The 22500-nt window shown below is 44.7% G+C and overlaps 1 protein-coding gene across 1 annotated transcript in view; it reads right to left on the minus strand.

Annotated features, from left to right (window-relative positions):
• The window catches only part of LOC310792149 (major facilitator superfamily domain-containing protein 12-like), a 28532-nt gene extending 7230 nt beyond the window's left edge, over nt 1-21302 (minus strand). Inside the window, exons 1-8 of the mRNA XM_083653868.1 lie at nt 20631-21302; nt 18199-18318; nt 12614-12824; nt 10233-10362; nt 7588-7830; nt 5434-5526; nt 4997-5089; nt 3743-3913 (exon numbers count right to left, since the gene is read on the minus strand). Coding sequence (XP_083509994.1) covers nt 3743-3913; nt 4997-5089; nt 5434-5526; nt 7588-7830; nt 10233-10362; nt 12614-12824; nt 18199-18318; nt 20631-20778 — 1209 coding nt within the window. The 5' untranslated portion in view covers nt 20779-21302. The remainder of the gene's footprint in view (nt 1-3742; nt 3914-4996; nt 5090-5433; nt 5527-7587; nt 7831-10232; nt 10363-12613; nt 12825-18198; nt 18319-20630) is intronic.
• Between the last annotated feature and the right edge of the window lie 1198 nt (nt 21303-22500).

Raw genomic sequence — 22500 nt, forward strand, 5'->3', positions numbered from 1 at the left:
TGACAAACAGACTACTGTATTCCTCCTGGTCATGTGACAAACAGACTACTGTATTCCTCCTGGTCATGTGACAACCAGACTACTGTGTTCCTCCTGGTCATGTGACAAACAGACTACTGTGTTCCTCCTGGTCATGTGACAAACAGACTACTGTGTTCCTCCTGGTCATGTGACAAACAGACTACTGTATTCCTCCTGGTCATGTGACAACCAGACTACTGTGTTCCTCCTGGTCATGTGACAAACAGACTACTGTGTTCCTCCTGGTCATGTGACAAACAGACTAATGTGTTCCTCCTGGTCATGTGACAAACAGACTACTGTGTTACTCCTGGTCATGTGACAAACAGACTACTGTGTTACTCCTGGTCATGTGACAAACAGACTACTGTATTCCTCCTGGTCATGTGACAACCAGACTACTGTGTTCCTCCTGGTCATGTGACAAACAGACTACTGTGTTCCTCCTGGTCATGTGACAAACAGACTACTGTGTTCCTCCTGGTCATGTGACAAACAGACTACTGTGTTCCTCCTGGTCATGTGACAAACAGACTACTGTGTTCCTCCTGGCCATGTGACAAACAGACTACTGTATTCCTCCTGGTCATGTGACAAACAGACTACTGTGTTCCTCCTGGTCATGTGACAAACAGACTACTGTGTTCCTCCTGGTCATGTGACAAACAGACTACTGTGTTCCTCCTGGTCATGTGACAAACAGACTACTGTGTTCCTCCTGGTCATGTGACAAACAGACTACTGTATTCCTCCTGGTCATGTGACAAACAGACTACTGTGTTCCTCCTGGTCATGTGACAAACAGACTACTGTGTTCCTCCTGGTCATGTGACAAACAGACTACTGTGTTCCTCCTGGTCATGTGACAAACAGACTACTGTGTTCCTCCTGGTCATGTGACAAACAGACTACTGTATTCCTCCTGGTCATGTGACAAACAGACTACTGTGTTCCTCCTGGTCATGTGACAAACAGACTACTGTGTTCCTCCTGGTCATGTGACAAACAGACTACTGTATTCCTCCTGGTCATGTGACAACCAGACTACTGTGTTCCTCCTGGTCATGTGACAAACAGACTACTGTATTCCTCCTGGTCATGTGACAACCAGACTACTGTGTTCCTCCTGGTCATGTGACAAACAGACTACTGTGTTCCTCCTGGTCATGTGACAAACAGACTACTGTATTCCTCCTGGTCATGTGACAACCAGACTACTGTGTTCCTCCTGGTCATGTGACAAACAGACTACTGTATTCCTCCTGGTCATGTGACAAACAGACTACTGTATTCCTCCTGGTCATGTGACAAACAGACTACTGTGTTCCTCCTGGTCATGTGACAAACAGACTACTGTATTCCTCCTGGTCATGTGACAACCAGACTACTGTGTTCCTCCTGGTCATGTGACAAACAGACTACTGTGTTCCTCCTGGTCATGTGACAAACAGACTACTGTATTCCTCCTGGTCATGTGACAAACAGACTACTCTGTTCCTCCTGGTCATGTGACAGACTACTGTGAAGCCATTTATCCACACTGCAGATGAGCCATTGCTGTGTGGTGGTTTGCAACACGAGGAGGACCACAGCACTGCCTGTGTGTTAGAGGAGAGGAGGACCACAGCACTGCCTGTTTGTTTGAGGAGGACCACAGCACTGCCTGTTTGTTTGAGGAGGACCACAGCACTGCCTGTTTGTTTGAGGAGGACCACAGCACTGCCTGTGTGTTTGGGGTTGCTGTGTCACTGGGCGGAGGTGGACATGTTTGTGCCCTGCTGTTGTTGATTGATTGATTTTAAGTTAAGTGAAGTTATCCTTTATTTATCCCCATGGGGACATTCATCCTCTGCATTGGACCCATCCTCTACTAGGAACCTTCCTAGAACTAGGAGCAGTGGGCAGCCGCAGTGCGGCGCCCAGGGACCAACTCTAGTTCTTTTTGCCAGTGCCTTGGTCAGGGGCACTGGTAGGACGAGTATTAACCCTAACATACATGTCTTTGATGGTGGGAGGAAACCGGAGCACCCAGAGAAAACCCACACGAACACAGGGAGAACACACAAACTCCACACAGAAAGGACCTGGGACGGACGGGGTTCGAACCTGGGACCTTCTTGCTGTGAGGCAACAGCGCTAACCACTGAGCCACCGTGCCGTTTTATTTTGGATAAAGAATGACAACATCCATGGGATGACATGAAAAAGTGTAAACACTTATTTCCACCATGGTCCCTGGTCTTATAACAACATGACATCCAGTAACACATATCATCAAATAAACAATACAGAACAATCAAGGATAAGAAGAACAGGAGACATAAACCAACATACCATGACACCAGAAGGCTCACACACACATGACTCTAGCTCAGTGGTTCTCAAAAATCTTCACATGAAGGACCCCTAAACTGACAAAGATTAGACCACGGACCCCCCATTTGATAGGATTTTGTCCCACGGTCCCCCATATGATAATAAGATTGATGCTTTTAGATGTTTTATTACAGAAAGTGTATAAAACCTGTGACCAAACGAGTCATTGTGTTACTTATGAATGCAATTATAGCTCAAATAAATTACCCCCTGGAACCCCCCCAAGGACCCCTGGGGGTCCCCGGACCCCCATTTGAGAACCACTCTAGCTTACTGAATACAATTTTTTTCAGAAGGTTTTTAGAACCATTCAGAGAATTTGCTGACTTCATTTCATTAGGGATCTTGTTCCACTCCTCCCCCCGTATAGAGGAATGTACTTCTCCCAACTTTACTCTTCAGATTGGCAAGTTTCAAATCTGCGACACTAGCCCTCGTGTTCAGGCTGTGAGTGTCCCGAACAAACTGGAAGTACTCGGTGAAATAATTAGGACAAAGGTCATGTGATATTTTATAGACCATGATAAAAGTTTCAACTGTTGTACTCTAGTTTCAACAGGGAGCCAATTTAACTCTTTAAAATGAGTTGGGCTAATGTGTTTTCTTGGACTGAGGTTAAGGTCATTAGTTTTGTTTTGGGCTTTTTGGAGTCTGTCTTTAGATTTGTTTTGTTATGCCACATGTACCAGGATATACAGGTGTAATCATAATGACATTGAACTAAAGACGTAGCTAAAGTCCTCGTGGTCTTCTTGTCCAGGGACTTAGATATTCTTGCCAAATACTTTGTCCTTGAGTGAATTTTCCCAATTACAGAGAGGGCCATAGCCTCACTCGTCGTCATACACTGATTCAATTGACTTCCTAGATACGTTACACAACACTTTTTTGTTGTTGTTAGCCTCGAACCGTGTGCAGAGCATCTTCAGCTCATCTGCTAGAGAAGGGTCACTGTGACATGCTGGTGTTGTCGTTTTAAGGCGCTTGTGGCACGGCTTTAAAACAATAACGGACTATATAAACCATCCACACCAGCAGGATGTCACAGTGACCTTCTCTACCAGATGAACTGTTCTACACACGGTTTGAGGCTAACAACGTCAGCCGGGCACAAACATGTCCGCCTCCGCCCAGCGATCAGGTACTTCAGCTGTCTGAGGTGGGTCGCCAAGCCGAGTAGAACAACGTGGTTTCACCCTTTCAACCCCAGAATCAACCTGAGAATAACTCTGGTTGGACATCGGTCTGAAAGGAGGATCAATCTCCTCTCTCTCTCTCTCACACACACACACACACACACACACACACACACACACACACACACACACGCGCGCGTGCGCCTTACCGTCTGATCGGCTATGAGGTCAGCCGTCATGGCGAGTGACATCACCAGAATGGTGGCTGACCCCGCCCCCAGGAGGATGGCCGCCCCGTACACCTGCTGGCCCATCTTGTCGTCGAGCAGCACCCAAAAGGAGAAGGCCAAGATCAGCAGCAGGCCCACGAAGTACGTCAGCTGGACCAATCAGACGAGAGAGAAACACGTCAGCTGGACCAATCAGACGAGAGAGAAACAGGCAGAGCGGAGAATAATGGTTGGTGAACTGTGGGAATGTGAAGGAGGGTGTTTTGCTACCGTCACGCAGTGATGCTCAACCCGAGGCTCTAGAGTCACGTGCGGCTCCTTTATGGCTAGTTACTTCTTTAATACATAAATAAATAAATACAAATAAAAAAGGGAGGAAAGGGACTTTTTTGGATTGTGGCTCTTTCAACGATTATTTGTTGTTGTTGTCAATGTGGCTCCTGAGTAGGGCAAGGTTGCGTAGTATAGAGCATGCTTGGCCAGCAAACCTTTGTTGGGTAAATAAAGGTATAAAGTCAATTTGATTTCTCTGGTTAATCCAATAAATTGTTTTATTTCGTTAATCACAATATGGATATGTTCTATCTATCTATCTATCTATCTATCTATGCAGCTTATTTTTTCTCAGATCTGATCTCCTTTATGTGTGTGTTTTTCCTTTGTTTGGTTTTGTGACGAGGGTCAGGTTTAGCGTTCTTAATCAATGTACAAATAAATCAAACCTCGATCAGATTTCTGCTGTCTCATTGTGTGCTTAACATTAGTGGCACAAGGAAATCAGCTGACAAAACAAAAGGGCAGAAAACCAGCCAGTCAACTTCTTTACCCACAGACTCTCCTGCCAGCTCAGCTCAACTTCCCTGTTCACTCTCTGTTCACACAGCATGTCTGTTTTCAGTGACTCAAAGTCCCAAATCAGCCGGTGAGGCAGAAACAGCAACACCTTAACGAGACGTGAGGTCAGGGTCAGAGGTTAGAGGTCAGGGTCAGAGGTTAGAGGTCAGGGTCAGAGGTTAGAGGTCAGGGTCAGAGGTTAGAGGTCAGGGTCAGAGGTTAGAGGTCAGGGTCAGAGGTCAGGGTCAGAGGTTAGAGGGTCAGAGGTTAGAGGGTCAGAGGTTAGAGGTCAGGGTCAGAGGTTAGAGGTCAGGGTCAGAGGTTAGAGGTCAGGGTCAGAGGTTAGAGGTCAGGGTCAGAGGTTAGAGGTCAGGGTCAGGGGTGGAAGGTCTGACTCACACATTTCCCGATGAGTCTGCTGACGGGCTTCATGATGAAGGAGGACACAAAGCCACTCAGGTACATCACTAAAGGGATAGTGGCTATGAACTTCTGTTGGAGGGAGAGAATAGTACATATATTAATAGAATAGAATAGAATAGAATAGAATAGAATAGAATAGAAATTCTATGGTCACCGTGGAATCTTGATGCAGGACAAAAGAGAGGGAGGGAGGAGGAGGGGAAGGAAGAGAGGTGTCTGTCCAGCAAAGAAAATATATTTCTTTAATATTCAAGTGCACTATTAAATGTGAAACGTGTCAAATAAAACGTATAATAATTATGTGAAATTGTTAATGTTTGTAAATTTTGAATGTCAGATTTGAGTAAATAGTGAAGAAAATTGTGTGCGTGTGTGTGTGTGTGTGTGTGTGTGTGTGTGTGTGTGTGTGTTACCTTGGGCAGCCCCAGTGTGTTGATGAGATACATGGAGATGTAGGTCTGAGACAGATTGACTATTAATCTGGTGGACATGTAGAGCAATGCCACCTAGAGAGAGAGAGAAAGAGAGAGAGAGAGAGAGAGAGAGAGAGAGAGAGATGAAATATTCCATAGTCCAGAAATATTCTATGTGGTGAATCTATGTATTTAATATGCAGTCTATCTCATTTTATTTTATTTGATCATTTGATCATAGTTTAAATCTACGCTTTTGGCAAACAGGTGCACGTCGTTTTGTTTCTGGCACTTCAGCAGACACATCTGCATTGACATTATTGTTTTATGATCAATAGTTTACTTTTATGAGCATTTCTTCTGCATTTACTTCTAATTGAGCCTTATCTGTACTGTTATTGTTTTATTTGATGGGAAGCACTTTGGAGGTATGTGTTATGTTTGATTTGATGCATGTAATGAATGAGCACTGTAGTGTACAGACTGTCAGTTTTGTGTGCACTTCTAGGTCTTTTTATGCGCAAGATGAATTCACCTCGGAGCCAATAAAGTTGTATTCTTTACACAGAGGATGAATGACAAATGCAAGTCAATAGCACATTTTACACAGCCTGTGAAAGACACAATCGTTGCAGCATCGTTACGCCTCGCCTTCTGTATAAAAGTCACAAGGACGGAATAGCGAGTCATTTTGTTACGCCTTTTGTTTTACGCCAGTGGAGGTAGTATCAGCCCTGAATCAACGTCTGTTTAAAAAGGTAACCCGCACGAAGCTCAGCTCATTCACAAAAAAAATTACGGGGGAAACCACCTCCAGATTGAAGTTCGACTATCAGAAATAAGTTAACCAAAGCATACTGTATCTAATTCAATACAAATCAAAGGAATTAAAAAGAAAAAAATCGGTTTACTGCATGCAGTCTCACCTGTGAACGTTCCCTTACGAAAAACAACTAACATTATAGTATTCCTATATAGTATAGCATATTTTTAGCCTATTAAATAGCCTATATCCCAACAAATCCATAACTCAATATAGGAATATTATAATAGATTTGATGTTACGGTCGTCACAGCAATACAAAGGGGAAAGGCTGAAATGAGAGCCAAAAGAAAAGTAGCCTATATGATCCTTGACTGCAACAGGAGCGCCAGGAGGAATGCTCCGTGCCTACAGTTTATGAATAGTAGGTTATAGTAGGCAATTTATGCTCAAACGATGTTGACATTAGTAGGCAAAATTAACGGACATAATAATAAGCTTAATGACTTGTCAAGAGGACATCTCTCTATACGAGGGATCAGCCGAGCAGCGTTTTGGTAAACAAACTGCGTCACTGGGTGGTAACGGCAATGGATAAACTCCACACAGAAAGGCCCTTTTGACGACCCCACCCGGGCGGTGGGCACTCGAGGACATGCGGACGGGCACGCATTCCTTCAGCGTTCACAGCGTCCCAGGTGGGAATCGAACCCAGGACCTTGGAGCTGTGAGGCGACAGCGCTTACCACTGCACCACCGTACCCCCGGACAGCACTCCAACTTGAATACTTTTTATTGCCACACGGACGTTTCTGGCAGCAGCCCTTCTTCAGCGTGTGAAATGGCAATGATATGATATGAAAAGAGTATTCAACTTGGAGTGATGTCCTTCTCCTTTCTTGATGGTTTGCCTCTTCAGGATCCAGCGCCCAGTTGTTATAATAATAATATTCATGAGTTGAGCGCGTTTCATTTGCTTTTCTATGCTACAGCCGTTCACATCTCCATGGCATCGATAGAACGTCATGCCTTCTTTCCTCGCAGAAAGCCGTCTTTCTGTGTAAACTAAACGCACCTAGAAATCTCTTTCTGTGTAAAAAAGGCAACGCTGGCTTATTTGTGAGCCTTCATAACGGCGATACTATGGGATCTCTGTGTGAGAGTGACTAATGAAACAGTGTGCTTGCTGACAAATTGGTTAGAATGTGGCAATTGCCAAAGCGGTTGCAACATTCGCAGGGAAATGCTGATTGCAGAAACTGCCCGTGTCACCATATTCCACAACACGAGAGGGAAAGTAGCAGCTGATCTGAATGTGAATGGCTACAACTCGGCTGAGTTCATCAAGTACAGATGTTGCTGTGGACTTCTGATCTGACCCCGGGTCCTACCTGGTAGAAGGAGGGCTGTTTGAGCCAACACTTCCACTGGAGGAGAGCTGACTGAGGGGGGAGAGAGGAGGAAGGCCTGGGGGCAGGGAGGAGGGGCCTCCGCTCCCCTTCCTCTTCGTCTTCCTCCAGACTCTTCCTCCTCCCCTCCTGCCCCCCTGCAGCTCCAGGCCGGCTCTCTTTAGTTCCCAGGTGGAAGATGACGGAGAAGACAGAGCCGATGCCCAGCACGATCAGCGCCAGGTTCTGTAAGACAACACAACAACACGATCAGTGCCAGGTTCTGTAAGACAACACAACAACACGATCAGTGCCGGGTTCTGTAAGAAAACACAACAACACGATCAGTGCCAGGTTCTGTAAGACAACACAACAACACGATCAGTGCCAGGTTCTGTAAGACAACACAACAACACGATCAGTGCCAGGTTCTGTAAGACAACACAACAACACGATCAGCGCCGGGTTCTGTAAGAAAACACAACAGCACGATCAGCGCCAGGTTCTGTAAGAAAACACAACAACATGATCAGCACCGGGGTTCTGTAAGAAAACACAACAGCACGATCAGTGCCAGGTTCTGTAAAAAAACACAACAGCACGATCAGCGCCGGGGTTCTGTAAGAAAACACAACAACACGATCAGCGCCGGGGTTCTGTAAGAAAACACAACACGATCAGCGCCGGGGTTCTGTAAGAAAACACAACAGCACGATCAGCGCCAGGTTCTGTAAGACAACACAACAGCACGATCAGTGCCAGGTTCTGTAAGAAAACACAACAGCACGATCAGCGGCAGGTTCTGTAAGAAAACACAACAGCACGATCAGCGGCAGGTTCTGTAAGAAAACACAACAGCATGATCAGTGCCAGGTTCTGTAAGAAAACACAACAGCACGATCAGCACCGGGGTTCTGTAAGAAAACACAACAGCACGATCAGCACCGGGGTTCTGTAAGAAAACACAACAGCACGATCAGCGCCAGGTTCTGTAAGAAAACACAACAGCACGATCAGCACCGGGGTTCTGTAAGAAAACACAACAGCACAATCAGCACCAGGTTCTGTAAGAAAACACAACAGCACAATCAGCACCAGGTTCTGTAAGAAAACACAACAGCACAATCAGCGCCAGGTTCTGTAAGACAACACAACAGCACGATCAGCACCGGGGTTCTGTAAGAAAACACAACAGCACGATCAGCGCCAGGTTCTGTAAGAAAACACAACAGCACGATCAGCACCGGGGTTCTGTAAGAAAACACAACAGCACGATCAGCGCCAGGTTCTGTAAGAAAACACAACAGCACGATCAGCGCCAGGTTCTGTAAGAAAACACAACAGCACGATCAGCACCGGGGTTCTGTAAGAAAACACAACAGCACAATCAGCACCAGGTTCTGTAAGAAAACACAACAGCACGATCAGCACCGGGGTTCTGTAAGAAAACACAACAGCACGATCAGCACCGGGGTTCTGTAAGAAAACACAACAGCACGATCAGCGCCAGGTTCTGTAAGAAAACACAACAGCACGATCAGCACCGGGGTTCTGTAAGAAAACACAACAGCACGATCAGCGCCAGGTTCTGTAAGAAAACACAACAGCACGATCAGCGCCAGGTTCTGTAAGACAACACAACAGCACGATCAGCACCGGGGTTCTGTAAGAAAACACAACAGCACGATCAGCACCGGGGTTCTGTAAGAAAACACAACAACACGATCAGTGCCAGGTTCTGTAAGACAACACAACAGCACGATCAGTGCCAGGTTCTGTAAGAAAACACAACAGCACGATCAGCACCGGGGTTCTGTAAGAAAACACAACAGCACGATCAGCACCGGGGTTCTGTAAGAAAACACAACAACACGATCAGTGCCAGGTTCTGTAAGAAAACACAACAGCACGATGAGCGCCAGGTTCTGTAAGAAAACACAACAGCACGATCAGTGCCAGGTTCTGTAAGACAACACAACAGCACGATCAGTGCCAGGTTCTGTAAGAAAACACTCATGGCTCCTAATGAGTCAGAAACAAACACCTTCTCCAACATCTAATTCAAGGTCTGTTCAAGAACTTTCCAGGTCCAATTCCCTCAAATTCAAAGACCCAACATGACATAGTCTGAGACACAGATCAAGGTTCATTATTGTTATTGCTTGCTTGCCGCTGTTTAACCTGTTCGACTTCAATCACTCATGCATGTGATGTGACTGTCACACTTTCTCGAGGCAGCTGGCACGTGAAACAAGGACGCACAGACGGCGCGAGACACACATGCAGAAAGCAGAACATAGCCTATGGTATTTACTAATGTTAAGTAAAAAAAAATCAAAAGAACTTCAATTTGTATTCTTGCACAAAAAACACATTTTCATTGGCTATGTGACTATTTCTCATGTCGATTTATGTCTATTTTCAAAAACTTTCAAGGCCTTGATTTTTCGCCTCAAATTCACAAGCTTTCAAGTATTTCAAGGGAACCCTGCAGAAAGCTGAATGATGTTCTAAGAAGGTTCTGGCAATACAAAAAGTCTAGTGTTGTTCATCCTGAAAATACAGATGTGTATTGTGTATTGGCAGTTTTTAGTGTCTCCTCCCACTGAAAGCTTATTGGCGGACTGATTAGGGCCCCTCCCCCTCACCCTGAAGACGGGGATATCTATTGGTCCCAGGGCGTCGTTGAGGGGGTCGTCACCCTGTCCGACCTGGAAGTGGAACAGCGTGTAGGCCACTGCAAACACTGTGATGTTGGCCATCACCGTGAAGGCGTACCTATAGGTACACAGAGACACAGGAGAAACGATCAACTCTGCCCACTTTCATCCCTCCAAAATAACACAACCCCACAATTACCAAACTCTAAACTATTCAGTCGAAAAGTTTGAAAAAATATAAATGACAGCAGTAGTCTTTTTAAACACGTCGGCAATTCTCAACTATCCTGCTCCCCGTGTCCTAAGCCTGCACTATGTCCTGTCTGCCTTGTGCTTTTACTACTCATTCCTCTGTCTGTGTAACAAATGACTGGGAGTCCTCGTGAGTCTTTTTTTAAATGTATATTTTATTTTCAATTTTTTATAGAACAATATAGAACAATATACAAGACAAACAGGTTCAGACACAGGAAATGAAAAAACAAAAACAAAAAAACAACAACATACATGTGCTACCAGCCGCACAGTGTCCATATGTTTACAATAGATTAAATTAATTAAATACCAGCCGCCATCCGTCGCCCCTAGCTTAAGTCACTTATCATTCTTGACCTCATCAAAGTCGGCCAAAAACGGGTCCCAGATAGTAGAGAACCTCTTAAGTGAGTTGGTTCTCAGGGACCTGAGTCTCTCCATCTGTACAACAGAGATCATGTCCATCAGCCACACCTGAAAAGAGGGTGAAGAGGAGGACTTCCATTCCTTTCAAATTATTTTTTTGGCGACAGTTGTCCCCAGTGTCAGAGACTGTTGCACAGCTATAGGGAAGTTCAGTGAGGACTCCGAGCAGCCGAAGATGGCGAGTTCTGCCTCCGGCTGTAGGGTTGTTTTGTAGGCTTTAGAGTAGTCCTCGTGAGTCTCGAGTGGTAGCGAGAAGGTTAGTTAAACTCACTCCCACAGTATAAAGGCCCGTTAATCAACTCTGCCAAGGGAGCTTATAGCTCTCTTGGCGTAGTGGTTAACGTGTGCGCTTTTGAAGCCAGAGGTCGGCGGATCGAATCCCGCTCCACCCCTCAGCAAGCCCTTAACATGGGTCGCTGCCGCCAGTGCTGTCAACACAACGCCGATTACATCTGTGCCTGTTGTTACGAATGTTTTAGCTCTGTTTATATTTGTTGATTGATATGTATTGTTGCTAACAAAGCTAATGAAGGTTCTGAAACTATAACTGGGCAGAATAAGAAAAAGGATAAGAGGAATTAATTGTGGGACAGTCCAACTGTGTTTTGTAAAGCAGTTAGGATGCATATAGGGAGTGCTGCAGGAATTAGTCCTAAAACCCGGAAATGCGGTTTAGTTCAGCAAGATCATCTTCACACTTTGATGATTTTTTAAGCGTTTTCTGGAGATCGTGATTCCTGCTGATCGCATTTACGCTTCAAAAACCCTAGAAGTGGGGACTATCTTGATGAACATAAAGATCTAAGTAACATCAACTTTTGGCATCTAACCAAAAACCCACTTCAAAACTCCCATTGACTTCGAGACGAGGGAACCCAGGGTGAACTTGAGCTGTTCTGGATGAATCGAAGAGTGAACATAAAGGCAAAGCTCCGGTTGATCTTCGTTCCTACCCTCACCTACAGTCATGAAGGATGGGTCATGACCGAAAGAACAAGATTGTGGACACAAGCGGCCGAGATGGGTTTTCTCAGGAGGGTGGTTGGCATCTCCCTTAGTGACAAGGTGAGAAGATCAGTCATCCGTGAGAGACTAGGGGCTAGGGAGTAGAGCCGCTGCTCCTTCACGTAGAAAGGAGTCAGTTGAGGTGGTTCGGGCATCTGGTAAGGATGCCACCTGGTCGCCTCCTTAGGGGGGTGTTCCAGGCACATCCAGCCGGGAGGAGATCACAGGGCAGACCGAGGAGGGCTAAGTGGAGAGATTATATCTCCACGCTGACCTGGGAACACCTCGGGGACCCACAGTCAGAGCTGGCTAATGTGACCAGGGAAATGGTTAGGGTTAGGGCTCCCTTGCTGGACCTGCTACCTTCGTGACCTGATCCCAGATAAGTGGTTGAAGATGGATGGATGGACATAAACCTGTCATGACATGGTGAAACATAAGACCTCTAATAACTGCTTTTTTATCAAGACGTTTTTATAAACAATTTTTTAAGGCGCTAATTTTAAAACATTTCCAGACTTTCTAAGGCCCTGCAAATACCCTGGGGTGTGTGTGTGTGTGTATGTGTGTGCGTGCGTGTGTGTGTGTGCGCGTGTGTGTGTGTGTGTGTGTGTATGTATGTGTGTGTGTGTGTGTGTGTGTGTGTGCGTGTGTGTGTGTGTGCGTGTGTATATATAACCTACCTGTATGCGGTGAGCTCCACCTTAGCGTGTTTGCAGGTGACCAGCTCTGGGATGAGGGACAGGTGGGAGATCTGAGTGGCGGCCCAGCCGAACTGGAAGATGACGATGAAGGGGATGAAGTAGGTCAGACTGGCCCACTGAGGGGTCAGAGAGTCACAGCCCAGGCACTGGTTGAAGACGAAGGCAAAGGACAGCAACACGCTCACCGTACCTGAGTCACACACACGCGCACACACACACACGCACACACACACGCACGCACACAGACACACACAGACACACAAAGTAAACAGACAGAATTAAAACTACACTAGACACGATTTTCGTGTAGGAATACACCTGTCCCTAACGACCTAAATCACAAAGTGAGGCTGCGACAGAGAAGAGGGTCCTCTTCTCTTTAAGTGAGACACTGTAGATTCACTCTACTAGCAGAATACCCGTGCAGTGTATCACGCAGACATTGCTCGCTCACTCACTCACTCACTCACTCGCTTGTTCGCTCGCTCACTCACTCACAGACTTTGCAGACATTCGTATCATAGCTCTGATTCTGATACCCGTTGGAGCAACACAATCACTGGCCATTTAGTCAGGCCTCGCTCACAGAGTTGGCATGCGGCCTCTCCTCTCTCTCCCCAGAGGCTTTTCATCGTCCACTTCCGTGGTTGATTCCAACACCCGTCTGGTGTTCAATCTACCTAAATTCTCTCACGTCACTCCCCTTCTCCGCGACCTCCACTGGCTCCCAATTATAGCCTGCATCAAATTCAAGACTCTTGTACTGGCCTTACCGGGCAGTTCACCGGTCAGCCCCTACCTATCTGCAATCTTTGGTCAGTTTTCAAACATCCAACCGTCCCCTCCGCTCCTCCACCTGCACAGCTCGCCTTGCCCCTCCATCACTACGTGACCCTGGGGGCCGCTTGGCCCGCTCACGACTCTTTTCCTCCCTGGCTCCTCAATGGTGGAACGAGCTCCCCCCCTCTGTTATGCTGGCTGACTCGTTGGCCATTTTCCGCCGGAGACTAAAAACACACTTTTTCGAACGACACCTGGGCCCCTCCGAAAAGTGATGTGTGTATTTTATGCTCCCGTTTTTTGGTTATTGTCGTTTACTGTTGTATTTTATTGCTGTATTTTTATGCTATGTTGTAATATGCTGTAAGTCGCTTTGGACAAAAGCGTCTGCTAAATGAAATAAAGTAAAGTAAAGTAAACTCCGCTCAGCTGTGGGCTCCTTCACTCAGGTGATCAGTAGCTAACGAATGGAGCTCTCCACGGTGCTGAACCTGTGTTGACTCATTTTGGCCACTAAGTCGCCATTTTTGCCCATTTGATCGGCACTAATAATTACTAGGGCTGTACCCGACTGTATCTGGACATCAGAAAATCCATTGGCACGAGCCCCCACCGCCTCCATTTGTTTGTTTAATTGGAAATCGGTTTTAGGTTTATATAACTTATACCAAAATAGAGAGAAACCAAAATAAAGAGAAACCACGCAATTCTATGTCAAATCAGACATTCAGCACCCCCATATAGCCGGAATGGAACGATCCTTGTTTCATAACCACAATTTGTGACTATTCGACTGTGCGATTGGCAGTCGAATCAGGCTCCTTCGAATGAATCATCAAATCGTCGAATATTTAGGGTGGCCCCCTACGAATGATCTAATTAAAAAACCTGGCTCCGTTTGTTACAGGGGTGTGCTCTTTACATTTCCTGAAAGATTCAGCGCGATCGCACGTAAAATAGCATAGCTGTGGCCGAACACAATTCTGCTCACGCACAGGCACTTTACATTCTTATTATAGGATTTGTCCAAATTGAATGCAAAACTTAAGAGTGAGAAATCCAAACGTTCTCTTTCTCAGCAGGAAGTGAAACTGTGCAGTGGGCGTGGCTTTGAAGGTCTGGAGCCAGGCTAGGAAATCAGCGCTCCGTCCAGACAAAACCCACTCACCCACCACCACTGCTGAATCTCTTCACCAACAGCAAACACTATAGCAACGAAGGTGCTTTCATTTCCCATTCATTCTGTCACTCTGTTTTTACTTTGATTTCTCTGGATTTTCTTTTCGGTTATATGATATCCGAACCAATGTTTTCAGTCAGACCTTAATGCGATAGAAAACGGAACATTTTTGAAAGTGTGTGTAGACTGTTGATAGTTATTACAGCTCTTTTTTTAATCACTGTGAAGCATCTCTTGAACATAAAATCTCAGCTCATCAGATGTCATTGAGAGATACGTACAAATCTGTCAATAGCCTGCTTTGTAGTGGACTTTCTGCTATGGAAGTGACTTTCTGTATGGAATTATAAAGGGCACATAATGTGTCATGTTAAACACCATTTGACCTGAATTGGATCAGTAAAATATCTGGTAACTGGTCAACAGACAAGAGCATAGTCCATAACAGCAGCTTCATAAAAAAAAACTGGCACAGTATATGCATAACTTTCACGCATATCTTTCAGTTGGAGATCCTATGTCTTTAGGCTTCGCTCCACAGACTTATCTTCCTTCCAATAAAAGACTTAACGACTGCATGACACGATATAGCTTCCATTCAGATGACCTGGTGTTCCATTTACAGAAGGAAAGGCAGGGAGAGGACAGAGGAGCATGTGGCTCAGTGTTCAGTCAGTGACGTCATCTCGTCCAACACATCTCCTGCTCCCTTGAAGCCAGTTGGTGTGAATGGCGTCGACGCGCGTCTTTGTGGATGGTGTCATCTAGACCTTTTCCAACTCATGGCCCGCTTGAAAAAACAGTACGTAGGGGGGGTACGGTGGTGCAGTGGTAAGCGCTGTCGCCTCACGGCTCGAAGGTCCTGGGTTCGATTCCCACCTGGGACGCTGTGAACGCTGAAGGAATGCGTGCCCGTCCGCATGTCCTCGAGTGCCCGCCGCCCGGGTGGGGCCGTCAAAAGGGCCTCTCTGTGTGGAGTTTGCATGTTCTCCCCGTGCCTCCCGGGGGTTTCCTTCATATAGGAACCCCTTCACCAAAACATGCAATATCCTGGTTGCTGATGTGGTGCCTCCTCTGGTCGTTAAGGGCGCCTGTTCGGAGGGAGGGGAACTGGTTGGAATAGCGTGATCCTCCCACGTGCTATGTCCTACCGGTGAAGCTTCCCCTGTCAGGTGAAAAGAAGCGGCTGGCTAACTGCCCCTGTCTCGGAGGAAGCATGGAGCCAGTTTTCGGCTCTCCCCAGACCGGCAGAGGGTGGAGCAACAACCAGGATAAATAAATTAAAATTAGCACTAATGGGGGATAAAAATGGGATAAAAAATCGGGCAAAAAAAAATAAAAAATAAAAAACAGTACGTACAGTAAACAGTACGGAGAACGTGTTCTCAGACCATTTTTCATTTTAAGGATAAAAGGAGCTGTCCATCAGCACCACACAGAGATCAGAAACTCAAAGGGAGGCGATGTCTACAATAGGCTAATTAACAAATCATGAATTACAAATTAAATAACGGTAACACAATGAAGAAATGCATTCTCATACATAATGATAAAACAAATAAAAAAATAATAATGTTTCGCAAATGATCTGTCGCCTCACTGCAATACCTTCGCCATCCATGGCTGATGTGTAGATTAGGGTTGGGTACCGACACACGGTACCAATATGGTACCGGTACTTTTACAATCAATACTACCGGTACCGAATTGCAACCCAGATTTAGGTGCCTCATTTAGGTGCCATGCCCCGAGCTGCTGAGTGAAACATCCGCCCTCCGGTGCTCCGAAACAGGCGCTGCACGCACCTTCACTAACATTCTAGGACTTAAACACATTAAATGACTGTTTGAAATTCTCTTTACAGCCTCTTTCAATAGAAAATAGGTTTAAATATGCTTCTTTAACCTTTTTTTAACCTCTTCTAAAGCCACCTATTTCTGAAGAAAATGGTGAAAACGACATACCCAAACTAAAATGCTTTACTGTGGCTGCTGAAGCGCTAGGGTTACAGACAACTGCTTGACCTTTTCTGAAAGGTAAGACTTTGAAGTTTCTGTTCCAAGTGTCAGAATGACTCTTATGTGTTACTGACCCTGAGTAACACCAGCTCAAACACAGTGGTTGATTCTCGCCTAGAATAACCTGTGGTTGTTGTATTTATGGCTAGAAACCCAATGGAGACATAGCCACAGGCCTTACCACATCCCAACTCAAAGAAGATGAAAAAATACCAAAACATGAGTATTTGGCAGTGGTTTTTGTAGGGAGATACCTAGGCGGATTTCCAAAAAGCCATTATAAAAAGCCATTTGAAAAAGCCAAATAATCTGAAATGTTGTCTTTGTCTTTGTACAAAGACAGCTATAACTTCTGCTGTGTTGATCTGATCTGAAACAGGAAGACATGGTTCGATGCGCAAGATTCAGCCGGTTACCGTAAATTCCGGACTATAAGCCGCACCGGTGTATAAGCCGCACCTTCAAAGTTGACTATTTTTTTCTTATATAAGCCGCACCGGACTATAAGCCGCGGGTGTTTTAATGGTATTTTTTTTTTTTTTTTTTTTTTTGTGTTTTAATGTTTAATTACCATATGTAAGGGTTCATGCACAGAGGGGATTGTAGAGGAAGCTCCCATTTATTAACATTTCAACAAAACAACATAACACAACGCCACCTGTGTTGTTTTTTACAGTGCACACAGTGTCATACAGTGTGGTGAAAAGAGGGCAAGAGAGGAAATTAAAACTTATTATAGTTATATAGGATTTATAGTTAGAAAGAGTGCTAAAAAAGAGAGATTTTTTTTTTTTTTTTTGGAAAAAATCCATAGATAAGCCGCACCGTTATATAAGCCGCAGGGGCCAAAAAGGCCAAAAAACGGGAAAAAAGGTGCGGCTTATAGTCCGGAATTTACGGTAATTTGGTATGTAGCATAAACAGCATTGTTCAGAATTAACTACCTAATTAATCACATAAATGACAGATGAACAGCAAAAAATCAGAAACGTAACGCCGGGGTTACGGTGCCATGCAAGAGGTTATAGTACCGTTTAGGCACCGGTACCGTTTTAGAAGTATCGTTTTAGCACCGGTATCGACAAATATGAAACGATACCCATCCCTAAGGTAGATATGGTTGAGCTGGATGACACTTACACCTCAGTAAACTGTGTGTATGTTGTACTCCCCCCCCCCTTTGTTATTTTCCCTTGTAATATTTCCATCCTTTAAAACTGACAGTTAACACCTTATCTTGCTTGTAGCCCGTCCACAGCTATAATGACAATGCACTTTTGACAAGCATGTTTCCTATGCTCCTCTGTTTACACAGCAATCATCATCCATCAGTCCCATCAAGTAGGGCTGGGCGATATATCAATATTATATCGATGTTGTGTAATATGAGACTAGATATCGTCTTAGATTTTGGTCATCGTAATATCCAGATATGGCATAAGGGTTGTGTATGCTGGTTTTTATTTATAAAGTCATTCTCATCCATCATACATTCATATCAATCCTCCCCGCTAAAGGAATGTCTGTCTGACTTACCTGCTCGTCTACCTTCCTTTCTAACCCAGCCACCTGTCAGCCAGACTTACCCACTAAGTGCCACGTCTTCCTCTTGCCATAGTTTCCACAGCCGGGGGTTCGGTCAGACTCATAGCCGATGAGAGGAGTGCAGACACCATCGGCTATCTGGCCTACCAGCAACAGCACGCCTAAACCAGAGGCAGACATTCAGAAATCAACAGCACACCTAAACCAGAGGCAGAGATTCAGAAATCCCACCGATTTATTATGAACCATGAGTATAGACAGGTCATACTAGACAGGAACCTAGAACAAATCAACTTAAAAATGCAGTCATTTATAGAGCAACCAGTCTTTGGAATTCATTACCCACTCATATGAAACACATCAAAGGTAAATATCCATTTAAAAGATCTCTGAAACAGAAGCTATTGCATGAATTTACACAACAGGAATGATACTCGCACCATCAGCCATGCTTGTTGTGCCTCAATTCAATGATCTGTATTGATAACCTCCTTTAATGTAATGTGTATTACTATTTTTAAAACTTTTATGATGCTTGTATGTGTATTGTAAATGTCATGTTTTTATGTATTTGTATTTGTATTTGTATGTAAATGTATTGTAATGTATATTTTATGTGGACCCCAGGAAGACTAGCAACCACTGTTGTGGAAGCTAATGGGGATCCGAATAAAGAAAGAAAGAAAGTGAAAGGGGAAGAGGGCTGCATGACAATACAGCTATCAGGACAGTTACATCACAGGGAGACAGATTCACTCACTATCAGGAAATCACTACAATATTCCTAAAGAGATTTAATGTGTCTTTGCTATGCAATGGTGAGTTTCCAGTGGGTTGATGTAATGTATGTAATCTGGTATCACTATAAGAACAGGGATTTCAAGTTTTGCAGTGATATTTCATATTTGTATAGCATTGTTCCAAAATGTAGGCTATTATAGGATAATTAGTATAGGTGCTTTTGGTTAGGAATTATTGAGCTCAAATTCATTGAGGTTGCCATTTACGACGAAAGAGCATAGGCAGATTATTTCCTGTGGTGTGATGGCTGTGTTGACTTTGACTGTGTCAATTCTAAGCTGTAAATCCTGAGTTGATATTCAAGCGATATTGTCTCGGCCTTGGCCTTGCAAAAAAAAAAAAAAAAGCCTGTGATGTGATGTGTGTGTGTGTGTGTGTGTGTGTCTGGGGGGGGGGGGGGGGGGGGGGGATAGTATCGAGAAAAAAAAAAAAAAAAAAAAAAGTGCCTGGCTGAGCCACGTGTAATGTATAGGGCAAGCCGAATAATAATATATGTTCAGTGTGCAATAAAGACAATTGGCACGTAAGGTATTACTTACTCTACGTATTTGCTTACTTAGACGTAGACGTACTCCACTATTTTGCTCCTATCGCATTTAATACTGTTTACTCCATGCTATGTTGTGTTCTTTCTTCTTCTTATTCTGCTTATTTTATTATCGCATTACTACTGTGTATTTTATTTTATTTTATGCTATGTGTGTTATGTGAGCGAGCTACTGTAACTTGTCCCAATTTCCCCCCGGGGATCATTAAAGTCTTTCTGATTCTGATTCTGATTCTGATCTCTATGTGTTAGTATCTTTCTAGGGATCTATAGCTATGCAATGCTGCCATGTCCTCTGTCTCTACTCCGCTTTACCCTCAGGAGGTGAGTTTAATGGCCGATACAGGATTCCACAAGTTTGAAGACAGTAAGGTCAGAGGGCGCTCCCTCCGCCAGCCACCAGGCGAGCTGCCCGAAGCGCCTGAGGGTAAGGTGGAGGAGAGACAAGGGACATAGCAGAATTGCACCTATAGCTGATAGATCCCTATGATACTAACACAGAGATATTACCCTCTATTCTGTTTGTATTCACAACTAACATGCACTTATGATCGACACAATTATAATACTTGACATGCCTGTAGGGAAAATTTGACACTGCCATTACCAAAAACAAATGCAGCGAAGAAAACTGTGTTATATAGAGCCATGTCACATTGGAACAAACTGCCAGTACATCTAACACAGATTACCAGTAAGCTAAGTTTTAAAAAGAAATTGAAAACAGCATTAAGACAAAAAGAAATAAGTTCACATTAAAATATAGATAGGCCTACTGTAATGTACACTAAGGATATGACTGTTTGAGAATTTAATTCCTTTTATTGTATTTTTGTGATTTGATAGTGATACTATGTTAGTGCATTGAATGTATTTTTAGCTGCAATGTTATGTATGTATGTATTGTTTTGTTGTGTGTGGACCCCAGGAAGACTAGTTGTTGCTGCGGTGATGACTAATGGGGATCCGTAATAAAGATAAAGATATACCAGCGTCCTGAGAAGGGCCAGGGTATGAAATTGATTATTGATCATAAGAAACATGCCAAAACAGGGTAATTTGATTAAAAAGTATATCACACCAGTACAGCAAAGTAGGCTACATTATGAAGTGTGTCAAACTGACCTGCATTAGTGTTTTGGAACCCCAGCACTGAGTGGTAGAAGACCAGCAGGTACGTGAACCACATGGAGGCACACAGGTCGTTGAGAAAGTGTCCCACCGCATAGCTCAGCCTCCGGGAGACTGGCAGAGACCTCTCCCTGTCTGACATGATGGACAAACTACCAAGCCGATGTCCTCAATACACAGGAACAGTGTGAATGAACGTCTGAACGAACAGCCCCAATTTCGGTTCCCTTTCTGACATGTTCCTCGTTTATGTTCCTTTGTTTTTCCCCGTTTTAGCGTTTCGTTGTCCCTGTTGTATGAAAATAAGTTAGTTATTCCCTTTCATGCCGCGTGTTCCTATGTAAAGTCACTTGTCGCTTGCAGTCAGGTGACAGTGACAGTGACAGTGGAAGCCAGGAGGAGCGTTTGGGAAGAAATAAAAACCGAAACATTACAGCCCGGAGGAGATAATAGCATTCATTAATCACCGCGTTTCCTCCCTTACATCACCTCACAATTCCGACTTTTAGGTCATGAACATAAGGAAAATGGAGCAATCTTTGCGTTACAATGTTGGTTTACATAGCGGGAAAAACGATTAAGAAGAATCCAATTAAAAGTGAATCCAAAATAAGAGAGAAAACGCGTGGAGGTCTCAGTTGCTCACTGCTATTTTCCACGAATTTCGCCCCGGGTATGAACGTCTAGCGTGTGACGGCAGGTACTTTTGCGGTAAGGAAAGCCCCAAACACCTACATCCCCATTACGATCGTTACAGATGTGGCATCTTCAGCGATAACCTCAACAGATGAAAACAACGTAGCCACCCTAGCGACCAGACACCGGCAATGATGACGTACCGGGCACTGATGACGTAGGCCAGCCAATTAGCGGCCGGGATCCTGCCCTCACGTGACGACAGGCTGACTGTCGACTGCGCAGCCAAAGAGTGTATATAAGGGCGAGAGAGAAATCCGGGATCCACTTCCGTATTTGCATTATATAACAAAGATGGTAGACACATCAAAAGTTTACTCAACGTTCATTTGAAAACTACGCAACTAGTAGTACGCATGCCAACCACAGAGTATGAGCTCATTTGCATGCTCACAAATCACAATGCCATTTAGAAGGCAGGCAATACGAGCTGATACTCAGAATGTTTCCAAAAGTCAGGAGCAGCATGCGTTTTCGGCTGCACACTTCTCTTCAGTCAGTGCCACCGAGAGAGCCTTCAGGCTCCCCGGACTCCACATACTTCAGCACTTTCATTGCATGAGCGACCACAAACTTTCAAGTTGCTGACAGGGGACTTCAGCTTGTTTTCCTGCCCATGATCCCACCCACCCTGGTGGACAGTCTGTTTGTCCCCCTGCTGCTACCAAGAGATACAGAGCCATCAGCACCCGCACAAATAGACTGCAAAACAGCTTCTTCCCCAGACCCCCCTACTTCCCCCCCCCCCCCCCCCCCCATTTGCTTGCTGCGAATGCACTCTCCCAACACTATGCCACATGTAGCAGTCTGCAATGCACAATCTCTATCTGCTTTCTAGCGTGCTTCTTAAACGGTGCAATACATTTGAGTATTTTTTCTATTTGATCACTTTTTAATTTACTATGGTTTATTACTATAGTATTTTACTACTAATATTCGACTACTATTATTATTATTTTTTAATTATCTATGGCTGCTTCTTATTATTGCTTACTTATTGCAGCTGGTCACTGAAAGTACCAAACCTAATTTGGTACTTTAGGGGGCAGTCGGTAGCGCTGTCGCCTCACAGCTAGAAGGTCCTGAGTTCGATTCTCGCCTGGGTTAGGGTTAGTGGGCGCTGGGGTTGTGTTCCCCCCCATATCTTCAGTGCCTACTGCCCAGGTGG

The sequence above is a fragment of the Poromitra crassiceps genome, assembly GCF_964638095.1.
Source record: "Poromitra crassiceps genome assembly, chromosome: 17".
NCBI lineage: Eukaryota > Metazoa > Chordata > Actinopteri > Beryciformes > Melamphaidae > Poromitra > Poromitra crassiceps.